At 42.1% G+C, this 17,926-nt stretch overlaps 1 protein-coding gene across 13 annotated transcripts in view; it reads left to right on the top strand.

Moving 5' to 3' along the window:
- Positions 1–6,889: 6,889 nt before the first annotated feature.
- The window catches only part of tcf7l2 (transcription factor 7 like 2), a 58,550-nt gene continuing 47,513 nt past the window's right edge, over positions 6,890–17,926 (top strand). For 12 of the 13 annotated variants that reach the window (XM_062474131.1, XM_062474128.1, XM_062474125.1 and 9 more), the window contains exons 1-2: positions 6,900–7,006; positions 13,236–13,295. In XM_062474131.1, coding sequence (XP_062330115.1) covers positions 6,914–7,006; positions 13,236–13,295 — 153 coding nt within the window. In that variant the 5' untranslated portion in view covers positions 6,900–6,913. Of the gene's footprint in view, positions 7,007–13,235; positions 13,296–17,926 lie in introns of all 13 variants that reach the window. The other variant, XM_062474130.1, reaches the window with a different exon arrangement.

The following is a 17,926-nucleotide window of genomic DNA, read 5'->3' as shown; positions in this document are numbered from 1 at the left end:
CTTTGATTCAGTTTGTTAAAATATTCTCAACAAAGGTAGATCATTTTTGAGGGGGTTTTCATTGACCTTTTGCGGAAATGTTTAATTTGATTGTTAGATTATTTTAAGTAAAAATTTTAAATTATATATAGTATATTGCTCAATTTCATGAAATCTTTCTGTGAATCAGCCACTGTTTGAATAACACATTTGTCCACACCTACAAGGTAAACAGTGTCAGAGTGAAACCACACATATCATAAACACATGTTTGAGACTAGAGTTAACATCACCCGTACACAGATAAGCGACCACAATTTGTTACTTCATCACAGTAACAAAGGTTTCAAATGATATCTGTATACATACTGTATACCTATCGTATTTTTCAGAAATAAAGCCGCGGTTTATACCCCGATTTGAAATTTTTCTTGTGGTGGTGAGGCTTATATTTCGATGCGACTTATAGGCACGTTTTTATAACAAAACAACAGTAGAAACACTTTTTTTGTGAGTGCTAATAAATATTAGTTAATTCCCAGGTAATAGAAAACATACATTACGCACTTACTTACTTTTGTTTTCGAAGTGTGTTACACAAAGGCATGCTGTAAGATCGCCTATACACATGCATTGCTTGGTATCATTGTTCCCGTATCAAGTGCGGCATATATTCCAGTGCGGTTCATACTCAGATTTACAAACACAAAGCTCCCATTCTGGTGGGGTGTGGTTTATAGAAAATGCGGCTTATTTTCCGAAAAATACGGTATACATACTGTGTATATACAGATATATATAAGTATATGTTTTCCTTTTTTACGTGGGTCAGAGAATGAAAAAAACATAGCTAAATATAGTTTTCAAGTGTCACAATTAGAATATGGTAAATTGGATGACTATTGGGGCTATTTCCTTCACTGACTATCTGTGTAAATTGTTGGGTTGAGTTTAGCTGTGAAAAAACAAGTTAGAAGAGGCAAGGAGGGAGAGAGAGAGAGAGAGAGAGAGAGGTGGTGAGGAGTAAGGTTTTGGAGTGGGTTGGCGGCCCCGTGCTGTCAGGGCCGGTGGAACCCCCTAGCGGTTCTGGCTTTGGAGTAAATACAGGCCCAGCGGACCCTTTCCCGCCCCGGGGCACTCAAACCCCAGGCCTTCCCACATTCCACTTTTATTTTCCTGGTTGCAAAACGCCTACGGCTATCAGAGCTGGTGGGGCTCTTTTTTATTTACTCATAAAATGTGTATTAGAAATACGAAAGCAGTCATGAAGGACGTCGACTCACTTTTGCCCAGTTTTTGGTCTGACTTCTTCTCTCTACTCTTTCTCTTGGTCATTTGCTTTCACCCTCTCCTGCAACCCTTCACCACCACTGTCTTGATTCTAGACGTAAGCTATTTTAGTATGTACACACAGGTGTGTAGACACACACGTGTTCACATACACTTAGAAGCGCATAGAAGTGTATATATAGGTGAAAGGGCCTCCTTTTCGACCAGTGGGATTTCAAAGGGTCTGGACTGCATTATATGTTCCTCCCCTCACAATTACAGAAAATTGCCTTTGCCCCAACAATTGGGTGTGTCTGCATGAGCATAAGTCTGTTTATGTTGTCCCGTGCACCTGTGGTGAGAACAAAGACACCCACCAATCAGGGGGAAAAAGCATGGCATTTTCTGGAACCATTTGAAATAAGCAACCCCCCCTTAGCCGTGTATAATTGCTTGCCTCCTTCTTGTGAATATAAATTGTAAGTGAGGTTATCCTGCTAAGTTTTGGAACCAAAACCTTCCTTTGACTGGGTTTTTTCCACTCATCTTGTTCATGGCAGATCCCAATAGAGCCCTTTATTACCGTGGATGTATTGGGTGTAATCTGCAAGCTGTCAATCCCATCTCCCCAGAGATAGTGAAAATGCTGATGGCTGGGTCAGCTGTATGTCTGTCTGTCTGTCATTCTGTCTGTGTTGTGTTTTTAAGTCCAAGAATGTTTCTATGTGTGACGGTGAGTCTGTGTGAATGCACATGTGTTCTTCACTGTACATATGTGTGTGTGCATGTGTTTAACCCAATGCTCATGTGTGTGGGTGGCTGTGTTATGCCTACCTTATGAGGCATCCCCCCATAGCCACAGATGGGCTGGGGATCTGCTGGGATCTCCAGAGCAAGACCCATGCTCCATATGCCTACCCCCCCCCCCCCCCCCCCCCCCCATGCACCCACACACACTCTGTCTTTCTGGCACGCATACAAACTAATCTGTTTCCGTGTTTTTCTATCTGCACATCTACATCTTTTCTCAATCTTCAACCCCAACCTCTCTTGCTCATCTCTCTCTCTCCACCCCCCTTTTTCGCTCCCCCCCTCTGTCTCTCTCTCTCTCCTTCTCTGCCCTTCTCCCTTGTACATTGTTTACGTGGTTGGAATGCCAATGGTGCCCCATGCATGCCCCCGCAAAGGGGATTCACTTCATCCTTATCAACCCGCCGGGCCCTCCAGGGATGGGCCTGGTGTCATGAGCCACTTTGGCACATTAGGAGCCCTGTTTGTCTGATTGGGGGAGCAGCCTCTGCTCTTAATCCAAAACTAAACGAACAAGCTGCTCACGTGCACATCCCTCGTGTTACAATGTGATAGAAACATCAGATGGCCTTTCAAATCAGGACAGGTTGCCATTGAGCCAACAGCAAATAAGGCTCTGTATCTCTAGAATAATAATTGTACTTTTGAATCATATTTTATTGTATTTTTTAATTACATATTACAGTTTTTCTGTTGTTTGGTGTCAGTAGTGCGTATTGTCATATTCATAATTGATAAGGTGTGAGAGGGTTTATGTAGGGTTGTGTGGACGGTATAGAATATCAGGACCTGGCCGGAAGTATTTCATGTGAACTCGCCTCACCGTTGTCTGCCGAATGGTTAATAATAGAGGAGGGGGTTGTTGTGTAGAACTGTGAAGATGATGAGCGAGCGCACACAATGCCCTTCTCCCCGTCTCCCGCTGTGACCTCCCTCCGTCTAACCGATGGCGCTGGCCTAGGCCTTGTCTTGTTTGCATTGTGATGACAGTTACTGTGTGTCTGGGTCAGGTTCAACAGCTCGCAACATGCCAAGCCACGGTTCTGGTGGCAGTTGCTCCAATATGGGTGAGCAGGCCAGCCTGAAGTGTCATGAAGAAGGGGGGGAACTAATAATAATAACATGCAGCGAAATGAGTAGGCTTGGGGACTTTTCTGTAGAGCTATAGTGGACCCTCAGCCCTTCTTTGTCACTCTGCCCTCCCACCCCCTCCCATTTATGTGTCTCCCTTGTGCTTGTCACTATGGGAAATTTCCAGGCAAGGGAGAGGGGAGAGGGTAAGGGTAGAGTGAGTTCACTCCTGTGAGAGCATTTTGAGGACTCCCTTGTCTTTCACTTCATCAGAGACAATTGAGTCATTCAGCTCCCATTGTGGGGCCAGCCTGGGCTAGGAGGGGGCATGGGGTTAGAGGAGCAAGTATTTTTTTGGAGGGGAATGGGCACAACCTCTTCCCCGGCAATACACAACGTATGGTACCCTATGCGCCTCTTGGTGGGCTGCAGGAGGAGGAAAAGGGAGGGAGGGTCGAGGGGAAGGGGTCAGGATGGGTGAGTTATCCTGGAACTCAAGAGCAATTTGTCACATCAGAATGGCTCTTCAGTTACCAGGGGAGGGAGAGGGGAGGGAGGGCTTCCTCCACCACATCATAGCAGGAGAGCTTTTTAGGCTGAGAGTGGGGAGGAGGAGCTGTGCTGCAGAGAGGGGTCAAGGGTCATGGCCTACTCAAGCCCAGGCGGCATGTCTGTCAGCAGGGGCTTGGAGAGGGTGGTTGGGTAGAAGGTACAGGGGCAGAGAGGGAGAGAGGGAGAGAGGGGCAAAGGAAGGGTCGGAAAGTTTGGCACTCGCCAAGACTCCCTTTTCCTTGGCATGCTTGTAAAAGCTGCAGGAGTGATTAGTGTGTGAGAACATTAAAATTGCAGGCCGAACTGGAGATGACTGTCAGGACAGTCCCTCTAACCTGCTCTTTCCATCTCACTCTCTGTATCGCCTCTCTTCTCTCTACTCCACACTTTCCTCTTCTGTCTCTTTCTTTCTCTCTTTCTTCCTCTTTCCCTTTCTCTGTTTCTCTCTCTGTCACTACTCCAGCGCCACACTCTGAGATGTAACTTTTCACCCCTCCCCTCACCTCCAACTCAATGGATGAGATTTAAGGGAGGTCCCCTTTCTCTTGGCCTTCCTGCAGTTGTTTATATATTTGTAAGTTGTGCGCATGTGGGGTTTGTGCGCGCCCTTTGGACAATCGTTCTGTTGTCTAGCCTGCTAGCCCTTCTGGCGACATGAGGACATTCCCATGACTGGAGTCCGACTTTTAGATCCTCTTCTACCACCAGCAAGTCCCTCTGGCAGGCCCACCAGTGGAAGCTGTCTGGAATTACCTCACAAATGATGGTTCTGCAGCCACTCCCCCCCCCCCCTTATTCCTTCATTAATTTCAGTAATTATTGCTCAATGATGGGGGGGCTTAAAAAAACAATAGCTTAACAACTCGTCTTTTCCACTCATGGACACACAAACAACAGCAAACAGACCCAGTTGCAGGAAATGCCTCCTGGGGGTCAAAAATGAGTGGTGGTGGGAGCCAGGCAAGTTGAGTTTTACTGTGCTGAGGCAGAGCAAGGACAGGGAGTCAATAACTCCCTCAAGCTCCAACCACAACCAGGCACCCTGTGGTGAACTCTTCGCTAATTACCATTGATTTAGACACAGTCTCAGAAAGGGGTCATGACACACACGTAAACACAGACGCACACACAGACATGCACTTTCACTCCCTCTTACTGACTTTGCAATACACTCACACACTGATGTACACAACAACACTCTTGTTTATCTAACATACCTGGATGTTGTGCTTTTCCTCACACATTGATGTTTAATACCAGTATTTTACATTGTTTCATTGTGCATTAGGTAGGAGCCTTCACCCTTAGGAAAAACCACCTTAAGTGAGTACAATATTGGAAATTGGGAGTGCCAGTGATAACCAGTGTCAGAGATTTGTGATGAAATGGCCATGTTCTTTTTCTGTTTTGGTCATGCTGTGGGGGTTGGATAAAATCCCTGCAACTGGATAACCTGATCATTTCTGAGACCAGAATCCTGTGTGGTATAGGATGGCATTTATTAAGGTTGCTTTTGAGTTAACTTTGAATCAATTTTTCTATCTCTGAGGGCTACAACTTGGTCCCCAAGTTAGACAACAAACACAAAACTCTTGAAATCAAACCAGGCCTACTCTGCTTTCTCTGATACCTTCTTTTTCAAAAGGTGTAATTTATGTCTTGAGTTGTTGCTTTAATTATTATATTCAGTTCCACTTATTATACTTGCACTGGACAATTTAGCAGTGTTCGGGTTAGGGTTAGGGTTACTCCCCTTTAATATTTTGAACAGCTGGTATTCTCATTCTTAACTGCCATGCATGCAAATTCCGGGAACTCCCACGACTATCACACAGATTGTTTGAATGCCTATTTTAATTTACTTTCCGGTGGTAAGCGGTTTCCAAAGGTCAATGATGTTCCACAGTGTGAACACATACCCGGTTCTATTTTTTCACAGGGGACAATAAGGGTCCTTCTAACCTCCTCGACCCCCACCAAAACTTAACTAATGCTAAGGCCTCACTTAATGTGAGGTGCAAAGAACTTCTCTGGCTTGCAGACTAGGTGGCCGTGACATTGATAAGCATGGCTTGCAGAGCATAGTAGGGTCAACCTTGCTGGATCATGGTGTTAGAATGGAGTGGGAACATTAGGGATAGCCTAAGGACACATGCATTTACTCATAGAGGCCCTGATGTGCTGTATTTAGAAGTTGATTAAATAAGACAAAGCAAAGGATAGGCACTATCTACAAGTACTTGTGGAGTTAAACATATAATGTAGGTCCAGTATATCTATTTATTTCATATTATCCATTTAGTTTTCATAATATTATAGGGGAAATAACTTTGCTTCTTACTTTAGAATCAGTGAAGATTAAGAAATAATCTTGCACTGTTGTATGGACTTTGGCCTCCACCATATTTCAGGTCATGATTACAGGAACTATAATACTTAATGTGATTATGCCTTGATTTTCCTTATCATCATTGTATGGAAGGATAATTTATACAATCGATTATCTTCCAGAATAAGTCAGCATGTGTGTTATCGTCATATTTTGAAATGGCTCTGCCTAGTTTATGACACAGGCGAACAAATACATGTGTATTCACTGTATCTGTTTCCCTCCAGCTGTGTGTGTACGTGTGTGTCAGTCCTGATAAAGGTCAAGTCAATCATTCACTGGTACGAGTAACTCAGTTGGTTGACTCATAGCATGCAGAGACACCAGGGTTCACTACTTTATGGGTTCCAGGCTAAACCAATAAAAGTCATACCCATCTCAAATAATCCCATGTACGACATAAGGAAATCCATGCAAAGTCATTTTCTCTTTTTTTCTTCAATGTACATTCCACCAATTGTCTTATTTGGAACTGATACGGTTCCTCAGTTTCCCACAAGATTAAAGATCAGAACCAGTTCCAAATCAGAACCAGACCAGTTGTGTGGAAAACATGACTTTGCATGGACCACAGGTTTACTATGTAAACTTTCTCAGACACTTGGAGTAACATACAGTGCATATGTATATTTTAGGACTGTATATGCCTGATGAATCCTTGTTTGCTTTTGCATTTGAGTTTGAGTTTTTGCTTTCTGCACCATGGTCATTAAGAGTATGCCACCTTCCCTTCAGTTATGTTTTGCTTTGATGTGTTTTTATATTATTTTGCTTTCTGCATTGTTAACATGTTTTTTTCTTTCTTTCTCCATTCTGTTTCTTTCTGTCATTCAGTACCTACAGATGAAATGGCCCCTGCTAGATGTTCAACCAGGAGGTCTGCAAAGTAGACAGACACTTAAAGATGCCAGGTCCCCTTCACCGGCACACATCGTTGTAAGTAACCCCCCCGCTTAGTACTTTTTACATTTCTCAAGCTTTTCTTCCTCTAAGAGGGAAAGAAAACCCTTCCTCTTTGTGTATAACTCTTTGGGAGTTACCTACCCCCTTTTCCAACCAAAACCTGTTGTTGAATGGATGTCAGTGAGTAACTTGAAGTACTTTTAGATGTTTGCCTTTCCTGCAATGATGGTGTCAAACCAAATTACTTGATTTTTGAGGAAGTAAGTCCTGAATTAACAACACTATCTACTTTGAGGAAAGAAAGCTCACTGTAGAAGGGCTGAGTAGGCAGGAACAGTGGAGTTGCCAAAATTGCAGGTGTCTTGTTGCTCTTTGGATGGCCACGCCACCACTGGATTAGTTTATAGCGACTATGGGCCCTACCCAACATTTTCTCATTACTTTCTGTAGTTAGTTGCAGATACAATTACATGAATGCATAGCTCACAGAAGATGACCCACACCCTCAGTGCTGGACTAAGTACTTTTCGAGGGCAGCGTGGGTGCAGAAATGCCAGTGCAAACTTTTCAAAGTGCAAAGGCTAGACATCTTACTAGGCAATGATGAGGGCATGGAAGTGGCAAAATATCCCATATTGTATTTTTCCATGTTACCACCACCATTTTAGAAGCTTATGATCTTTCACAGGTTTCACAGCTTTTTGGTGGGAAAGTGCAGTAAGTTGTATTTATCAGGTTAACAATGCAGCAGCAGTATGCGTAGAGGTTTGTGTAAACATACTGATTCGAAACAGCTTACCAACTTTGTAAATCATTGTAAAAGAGAGTTCCCTACACATCTTGCAGCTGCAAATTAATATATGCAATAAAAGAAAGCAGACAAAATGACTGTCCATAACCCTGTCTAATGTCCATGGCACTACTGTAGTCTTAAGGTCAATTATTTACACGGTATAGGTGAAGACCAAAAAATTTGATGAGTCACTTTTGGTATTTCATGAGGCAGGATAGTTTTTTTTTTTACACACAATAAATACAATTCTTTATGGTTTTCAGTTGAACAGCTAAAAAAAGCTGGCAGACCCTTTGGTCTTTTGCCCATTTTAACTAAGCAGAGCTAAAATAGGCAACAGGCCTGTTTGTTTGAAACAGAAACCCTATCAAAAGTTATGTTCAAGACAAATAGATGGCGATGACAGTGACAAAACAACCCATATCCAGCCCTCTTTATACTTCCCCTATTATGCCTGCATTTATATTTATACTAAGAAGTTCATGGGGCCTTTCTTGCTGTTATAGTAAGAAAAAGTCATACAAATGAACTAAGAGCCACCCCATAAAACGACAAATCTGTTAATACTTTTATTCTGTCATTACTTAAAATACCTGGAACCTCATGTCTTACGGTTGCTGCTGTACCATCAAATGTCTTGTAAAATGACTGTGTACTTTTTGTCTGTAAATTAATTATTTCATTTTGATTGATCAGTACTGTTCATGATTGTTTGATTAAGGACCATAGGGTATCAAAGAATCAAACAGTTGATCAGTAGGTCATAAGACTGAGGGCCCTATTTTAACGATATGAAATGCAAGTATCAAACGAAAGTAACTTTGTGGGCGGGACTCCGGCACTGTTGCTATTATACCGGCGGGATAAATGATTATTGCGCCCGACGCAAATCTAAAAGAGGTTGGTCTGAATTAGCTACATTACTCAAAGGTGTGGTTTGGATGTAACGTGCAATAAACCAATCAGAGCATCATCTCACATTCCCTTTAAGAGCAGGCGCGCTTGTTCCATGGCGGATTGCTATTATAATGGAAGATTTGCCAGGCGCACGCCAGGAGCGGTTCACAGCCAAGGAGACCGACATTCTCGTCAAGGCCGTAAAAGATAGAGAAATGACATTGTATGGGGATGGGAGAAGAAACCCACCCAAATTAGCTTTGGTTAAACAGGCGTGGGAGAAAAAAAAAAATATATATCTTAAATTAATTTTTTATAGCGCCAGATCACAAAATAAATCATTTAAGGTTACCTTTTCCGATAAAATTAAACAAAATAAATGGTCTTATGTTATTTATCTTATTTACACGACAGCATGTAATTTCTTCCATGCATTCAAACTGGGTCGTGTATTAGGCTACCACTTTTCTGTCACTCGGTGGTTGCAATTATGTATTTACACAATATTTGACTACGAGTTATCGTTACTGTTAAAAATAATTTATCAGTCACAATGTGTAGGTGGCTGTGATGAAGTAGTAGTAGTCAATTTGGCCGTAGATGCGAGGGAAGAAACGTGATAACTATCATTGGTGATTTCCTAAACTAAGCCAAGGTAACCAGTTGGTTCAGATCAGCTCAAGACAAAATGTTACCTGGATGCTGACGTAGTTAGATACCTGACTTGAAGAGAGAAATTGTAAAGCTTCGATAGCTCACTGCGTAGAGCTGCGGACTTGAGTGTTATCCGTTATAATTTTGCCTTGAGATCGAAACTAGCTCGATGCGAACTTGATTGATTATATTGTTTTTAGATCTTTTTTTTGTTGTTTTAGGTGGCTGTGATGTGGTGCTTACTTAGACAAACATTTTTGCTGCAGTAGATCTGGAAACGGATTTGAAAATCGCCAATAATATGTTTGTGATTGTGTGACGAATCTGGTGATAGAGGCAGACTGATAGGTGAATGCACCGCTGGGAAACCAGTAGGTTTGAAAACTAGTTGGGGTGTAACACCGGCAAGTCACGAGAATGGGAGACATGCTAGTAGAGACCATTTCTGCTTAATAGGTTGGTTAACAATGAGGTGTTCTGTTGTTGGAGAACAGTTGGGTTCACCCATGAAGGGAAAAAGGAAGTTACCTCACGAAGGCTCGTCTTTATCTGGGGTGTGTGCCCTTCTTTGCCACGCCCTCAACACGTTGAAACCTTTGATGTGTCAGACCGCCCCACTGGCGGGCCCTAACCACTGCAGGTGAACTTTTATGCCATTGGCTGAAAGTTATAATTTATTTATATACCTATTGATGTGTGTATTTTGAGAGAAAGCCAGGGAGAGACAATTTCATCTCATGCCTCATGTTTCTGTAGGCCTAATAAATGTCGATAAACTAGAGCTTTTGAAGTAAAACACAAATTCTAAGTCCATTCTCCAAAGTGACCAGTCAGATGCCCAAAATGTTATCCACTTAACTATCCCTAGACTTTGCTTCCCATTTTACTGATACAGGTAGTTGAATGCATATTAACAGGATGTCGTTTAGCATTGGATGTTTTTTACCACATTTGTGGAAAATGTTAGATTGGTTATGGTATGGGTTTGTTTCTTCTGGGTCCTGGTTGTGGTTGTTTTTAGGAATGTCCCAGTGAAAGATTGAGATTGAACAGAATAACGCCTTATACCGTTCTTTCACATTCTACAGAAGTAGCAGCATAACCCCAAATCACTTTGGGGTTTGTTATTGATAGACTTTATTACGAAAGTGATAAGGAAAATCTAGTCTAGAAGGATGCAATAATACTTGTATTTGAACATTTATAGTCCTTAAGTACAGAATTCTAACATGTTAACGGTGTTTCTTAAATTGACATGCTATGAACTGAGACAGAAACACAGACACACACATTTAAACATGCAGGCACATGAGCGTGCACACATACGCGTAACGCACACATACGCACACACACACAAGAATATTTTCCTCAGTCTTGTTTGGGCTGGACAATGTGTCCATTGTTTCCTGGGTTTTCTCTGCGGCAGGGGATGGCCAGAGTGTTAACTATTTCCTTACCAGGCCTTGCGTGTGTGTGTCAGAAAGGCAATGAGGCTAGTATGCGAAACTGGATAAGAGAGGGTAAAGGCCGATTTAGGGTAGTCCGTTTTCCAAAAAACGGACACATGGGAACGCCTTCGTCTACCTGGAACGCCCTCTCCCGGCTCTCCAAGAGCCCTCGGAGAGCCCCGGAGAGCTCGACGTGCACCTTCTGAATTTCCTAACTATCCATCCTAATTTCAGATAGTTACGGATACCCCCTTGGCTGTGATTGGTCCGCTAACGACATCATTACCATTGCGCCACCTACTCTTCTGGCGGTGCATTGTTTTCAGCACCCACAGCCTACGGAGAACCATAAATGAAAAAGAGTCTATCGTATCCGTCCGCCCGCCCATCCGTAAACGGAGTCGGAGTAGCATATAAAGGCCTTAAGGTATGGTCTTTTGTGCCTACTCCAAGTGCATGTTAATTAATTAGCTTTGAGGAAGTGATGGAATCTGACTGTTTTGTGAGGTAAGACCTCCCACCTGAGGCTTTACAACTGACAAACACTTCACTTTCATTCAGTCCTCATGGATTCTCTATGGAAATTATATTCGATAGAAGGCCTCAAGGTTATCCACATCCCTTTCTATTTATGATTTTAGAAAAAACCAAACAGTTCTGTATTGTCTGTGACTTGTCCGGAAACAACCCACAATGACTTTTCAGTCGCCTTAGGTGGGCGAGCTGGGTTAATGGGTCACTTCCAGAAAAAACAGAGCAGAGGTCTTGTCCACTCCTCTATCTTTGTCGGCTCTGAAAAGTGTCTCGTTGTCGCCTGTGCACCTGGGCTGCCTGGACAATGGCTCTGAGGGGCTGGGAAGCCTGGTGTGAAGCCCTGACCACCTCCACAGTTAATGAGCGTGCCCAGGGTCAATGACAGGGGGCACTGTCCTGTATGTTTGAGGAGGGAGGCTGCTTTCTCTATCTTTGTTGCTTTCTCTTTCTCCATTTACTCTACTATCTATCTATCCCTCCATTCCCCGTCTTTCCCCCCACTTTTGCCAGACAGGTGATGTCAGTAGTGGAGTTGAATGCTGTCTGTTCTTGTGTTGGTATTGGATAGTTAGGATAAGACACTCTTAGACATGGCCTCACCCTTAGACAGAGAGCTTTGTTCCCGCCTACTGATGGGGAGAGCGGATGACTCTGCCAGTCATCCGCTCTTATTCATTGTCTCCGACCAGACACAAGTGCAGTGTCACGCTGACATAATTTCATGCTTGGTGGCAAAAACCTTGGATGAGAGCAGTCATTGAAACAGAGACAGAACCGGACTTTGGTTCAAATGACACTTGCTTGTAGACTGCTATTTTCTCTTCAGCACTGTCTGCTTGTTTGTATTTACATCACATTTATTGTGACGGGTAAAAACACAGTCGTTTGGGTTTTTGTGGGTCTTTTTGTTGTTTTAGAGGACTTAGGGACCTTGCTGCAACCAGCATCTTGCCATTGGAGGACATCTGAATAGCAACTTTCATATCTGTGTGAATAGTTATGAGATCATTGTCCTTTTTACCTGTGAGAAGTATCCAGCCGTTGCATTACCTCTGTAAACTTGGACCACTATGTGTTATGTGCAACATGGTTTACAGACATGCAGACTTGAGGCAGCGTGCGTGTGTGTGGATGCGTGCGCTCGCACAAGCGCTCATCACAGTATTTACTGTCGGGCCACTGATAGCAATTATCTTGTTGGCCACAGGATCAAGCACAAATATGACCTATTGACCTGGATATCTAGGAACATGTACAGTAGCCTAGTGTGTCAGGGCAGAGTATGCAGCTGAACACTTCTGCCAAAGAAAGTTTTGGTGAATCAGTGAGGGTTGTGTGAGTGTATGTGTGTCTGAATGACTGTGATTTGATGTGTGTTTGATTGTTTCATACAATCTCTTTCTTCGTTTATCTTCCTTTACCTCTGTTTTTTCTTCTTCTTTCCATGCCTTTTATTTCCGCTTACTGGAGTAATGTAAGAGCTGATTTGGCTGTTATGCGCTCACCCACATACACAGATTTGAATCCTCCATGTTCAACTTCACCACCACACCATCCCTCCGGCCCTCTTTAGAGTCCATGTATGCTTGAGCAGCCAGCAAGGCTAGGTAGTACAAGGCTAACAAAAAGCCAGATAGTGTAACAGCCGTGTAAACACAGCAGAGCCACAAACACACTCATATTCTCTGTGTAACATGTAGAATCCAGCCATGCACAAATCCAGGAGGAAAAATGCCAAGCCAACAGAAAAGGAAATGGAAGGTTAAATAAATGAATAGGGATACGATGGACAGGAGTGAATTAATACTTGAATGCAAGAATCACATTTTCTTTTTGAATTCAGACCATAGCAGGCTAGGCTAAAGGTGTGTGTGATGTATGTGTGTGAGAGCTGATATAATTGTGTGACTCGGGAACATCCATCTTTGCCTTTCAGGGGCCCTTCTGCTTGGAATTCCCCGGACAGTCAGATCTGAGCCTTCACCAATTTCAGTTGGTGAGAGACCTTTGACTTCCAAGTATCTTGTAGCTGGTTGATGCCAACAATTAACAACTTACAATGATGATTTTTTTTTATGATTAAAGTAATGCTTAACTTTGATCTTGATGATAATCATGCTATGCTGTGCTTTGTTGTGCTGATTGCGTGCTGCTGCTGTGTTGCTGACTTGCTTTGTTATTCTGGAAATGGCATTGCAAATGTTTTGTTCTATGATGGCTAAATCTACTCACATTTAACAGAGGACAGTGCATTTCAAACATAAGCGCAAGTCCAGTGTTCTTAGCTAAACGTCTATTTCCTTTGGGAAGTTTATGAATAACCATGAAGTGCGCTTGGTAAGCACCTGACCATTGTTGCCCTTATGTGGAGCTGGCTGTAGTTCACTATCATCGCTTCAACTCTGGTGCAGATGGTTTTGGATTGTTTTCCTTCAAGGTAGGGTTAGGCAGTGGTCAAAAACTGAATTGACACTGAGCACTTACTGTATAACTACACCAAAGTATGTTAGAGCTGTTCTATTAGACAGTTTAGAATTATACTGTTGTAATCAACAGTGGTTCCTATCTGTGGAGACTTCTGCTGTGTGTGTATGTACCAATCCTTTCACAATCCCTCTTTTCAGATTTCTTTGTCAAATGGTCACACTATTTGTGACTTATTTTTGCCATGCCTTCTCGTTATTCTGCTAGTTTGTGTTCTTGTTTGAATCTTCTTCCGGAATAGATCTTTTTGTTCTCTGTCTATCTACATCTCATAGCAGCTGTCTTGAAGAGGATTCTCTTTATAATCAGCATCTGTGCTTGAATGCAAGCCAGTGAGAAGTTGGTGTGCTATTTTGTGTATATGTGTGTCTGTGCGCGTGTACATGCACTGGCATCATGCATGTTTATCCATGTACGTAACAAACTGGTGTCTTTGTTGAAGATGAAGGTCGGGGGGTTTAGACAAAGTCATTTAGTTTCACATGATTTTCCTCAGGTCCTTCAACAGAAATATTGAAAAAATGAAAAATATTATATCTGATATATACCTTAATTTCCCGTTTTTATTCCATCTTTTAGTAGGGTGGGACCTTGTTCTCCACTAATGTCTTAATGCGCTGTTGTTCTCTCCCTTTACAACAAACAGTGGCAGGGATGGTGGGAGTGAATGGAGTGGAATATGTTGTGTTATCCTTGATCCGCAGAACTGACCTTTGTTGCTGAGATCATTGGGAAAGTGGTATTGCTCGTCACCAAAAGCTTTACAGTAGGCTCGCAACAAGTAGAAGAGGGTGCAATTGAAAATCAGAGCATACATTTATTTACCTTCTTTTGTGGGGTCCCTTCTATTAAAGGGACTGTTCATCCCCAAATAAAAATGCATCATTTTCCTCTTACCTGTAGTGCTATGTACCCATCTTGATTGTTTGGGTGTAAGTTGCTGAGTGTGGGAGATGTCTGTAATGAAATGTAAATGTCTGTTGTAGAGATGTCTGTCTTCCCTCAATTATAATGGAACTAGATTGGGCAAGTCTTGTGGTGTTCAAAGCATCCAAAAGATACATTTGGAAAACTCAACAGCAATGTCCCTTTCCAGAAATCACGGACCGGTTACTCAAGACAATCCACAGACCTTGTGTTGAGCAGTTTCATGTTTCTTTCCACCAAACTACACCCACCAACCAACATGCAGAAGGAAGTGTGCATCTACTCATGGACAAGAGGCTTGTAAGATGTAAAAATGTGTCTGTGTACTCTGGTTAAAAAAACGGTGAAGCAAGGTAGGTTTCGATGTGTCCCTCATAGTCGGACATTGCTAGCTTGAGATTAGTTTATAGCTAATTAATATTATTTGCTCACCCTAGCATTACTGAACTAGATAACCTTACAGCTCAGCGGAGGGACAACACCATTCATGTTTACATGCACTGTCACAAGCATGAGCCTCTCGTCCATGAGTAGATGCACGGTTCCATCTCACAACAAAGTCTGTGGATTATCTTGAGTAACCGGTCCATGATTTCTTGACAGAGACATTGCTGTTGAGTTTTAAAAATATATATTTTTGGGACTTTGAGGACCCAGGACTAGTCCAAACTAGTTCCGTTATCTTCAAGAGAAGGCAGACATCTACGGCCAATATCTCCAAAACTTTGCAACTCGCACCAAAACAATATTAACTACTTACTAACCGAGAGTGAGGTCATTGATAGGTCGAGGTTAGTAAATTGTTTATTATATGGCATTTTTAGCTCTTTTCATTTTGTAAATGAAAATAAATGGTAGGCTAATTGTAGCTAGCTCTCAAGTCTTCTCACGGTGTGTTTCAGGTGTTGCCTTGCAACCAATTACTTTTGATAGAAAGCGGACAACATGGTTCTGCTAAAATGGCTTTAATTCCAACACAAATAACTCTTTTAGAAAGTTAACAATTTCTTTGTCGCTGTTGATGTCTTCAGTATCGTCTGGATAGTAAAACTCAGCAGACTACTCGATATCGCTCATTTTGAAGATGACGACAGAGCAGGGCAATAATAATCCGTATCAGACCGTAGACCGGCGATGAGGTCAATACGCGGCTGGCATAACTACCCATTAGCCAATCAGAATGCTCGTACTGTGGTTATAATGCCATATAATAAAGATGGATAAATAGTACTACAGGATAAACAACTTTTATGTTGGGTATGAACCGTCCCTTTAGTTTAAATTGCATCTATTGTTTTTAGGTTCTTACATCTTGCCTTGGAAACATCTTGTAATCATAGCTTAATTTGGAGAAAGACTGCCCTTCTTGCATTTTTTTCTTTTTTCAATCCCTCTTATGAAGGTGTTTGTGCCAGAACTTGTTTGACTAGATAGTTCTATTGGGTGTGTCTGTGCATGTGCACCTTAAACATGTGTTTGTCTGCCCAAGGATTCCTGCATACTTTTGATGTATGTGTTTCTGTCTAAGGTGTGTATCTGTGTGTGCGTGTGTGTCTGTCTGTCTCAGTCAAACAGTCTGAGGTAGGTCATATAGGGTTGTCTTGTATAGTGGGTTTCATAGATAGACCACCAAATCTACAAAATCCACTAAAGCTTACTAGTGTATGTGTTTGAGATATGAACAAAGCTTCAAAGACTGTCACCAGAGCTCAACCCTAATTTATAACTCAAATGAATATATGTGACAGGTGCTGGTATTTTGGTCTGCATGTAGGTCACACTTCCCGCAGGCAAGTAATCAGTGGAAACAGTAACTGGTGAACCACAACCATATGAACAACGACGCTGCAACTGCGCTAGCTATCTTACTGTTGTTGCTGTTGCTTGTTAACTTGTTGGCTAAGAAAAGCATACAAAACGCATGGCTGTTGATTCTCTGCATGTTCAGCTCATAACAGCAACAGAAAAACATGAACATGCTTGGCTACATATAACTAGATCAACACACAGGCCCTAAACAGGACAGATGGATTGACTTTAAACTTACTTGCTTACTTACTTTAAGTACAAAACAGAACGTTTGTACATTTGTTTATTTCCATTATGCATGTACTGTAATTAGTTTATTAGATTTTCATTGTCAATTGTCTTACCATCTGCGATACATATATCGCATACATACAATTAGTTGAGTGAAAATAGCATTGCGGTACTTTTTTTTACCAGCACGTGTCACATTAATTAAAATGATTGCTGTTGGATGAGACTGGACAGTCGATGCTTAAATATAGATATAACAATGTTAAAGTTCTTGTCTTCTACTTTATCCAGTAAAATCAGTTGTCTTCTTGGCCGGCTCTGATTGGATTTCGAGACTAGTCCCTGTAAACGATGAAGAGTGTGTACTGTACACTTGAGGCCGCTTCACAGGGAAACTTGTTTTGACAGAGCTCCAGGTGTCTCATTGTTGGACCTGCTATGGTTCAACAGATTTACCAATTAGCACTGGGGCTGGGGGCATTTTTGGGTGAGAAGCGGGGAATATGGGGGATGTAGGAAAAAGAATTGAAATGGGGAGGCGGGAGGTTCAGGGGTAGTGATGGAGAGAGGAGGGGTGAAGGAGAAGAAGGGGATGGACTCTGAAAGAGTAGGAAGACTTCCTACCATTTGTGGCCTCCTATATTGAGCAATGCAATAGAAGGGGTGGTGTTTCTCCAAAGGAGGAAAAAAATACAAAATTCCAAGAAGGCAAGAGTAAAAGGACAGTGACAAAGACATTTTAATGGAATTGGCTTTATCATTGCAATGTGTTATTTCACAAATCGACACTTGAGTGTAACTGTGGTGAGCGTTTCCACACAGTCTTCCACTGGGCAAATCCTTTTGGATCATACACATTGTTATTACTCTCACAATATTTGTTTGTGTCTCACACAAGGCCTGCTCCATTTCCAAGAAGCTTGCATATTAACTTTAGAAAATGGCGTTTAGTGATTTCAATCAAATCCCTTGGATCGTCTGGAAAGTTTATGGTAGTGTGTCAGTGTCACTGCCAGTAGGAAAACATGAATGAAGAGAAAACAGAGAGAAGAGAAACTCATAGAAAAGACTGCATGTTGGCTGTAAACACACTATAAAGAATAGTTATTTTTCAGTTTAACTGGAGACTTATTATAGTTTGGAGTCATGTGCAGCAACAGTACACCAGTCAAGCTC

This window comes from Osmerus eperlanus, chromosome 12 (genome assembly GCF_963692335.1).
Source record: "Osmerus eperlanus chromosome 12, fOsmEpe2.1, whole genome shotgun sequence".
Lineage (NCBI taxonomy): Eukaryota > Metazoa > Chordata > Actinopteri > Osmeriformes > Osmeridae > Osmerus > Osmerus eperlanus.
This window is presented reverse-complemented; position numbering and strand designations above follow the sequence as displayed.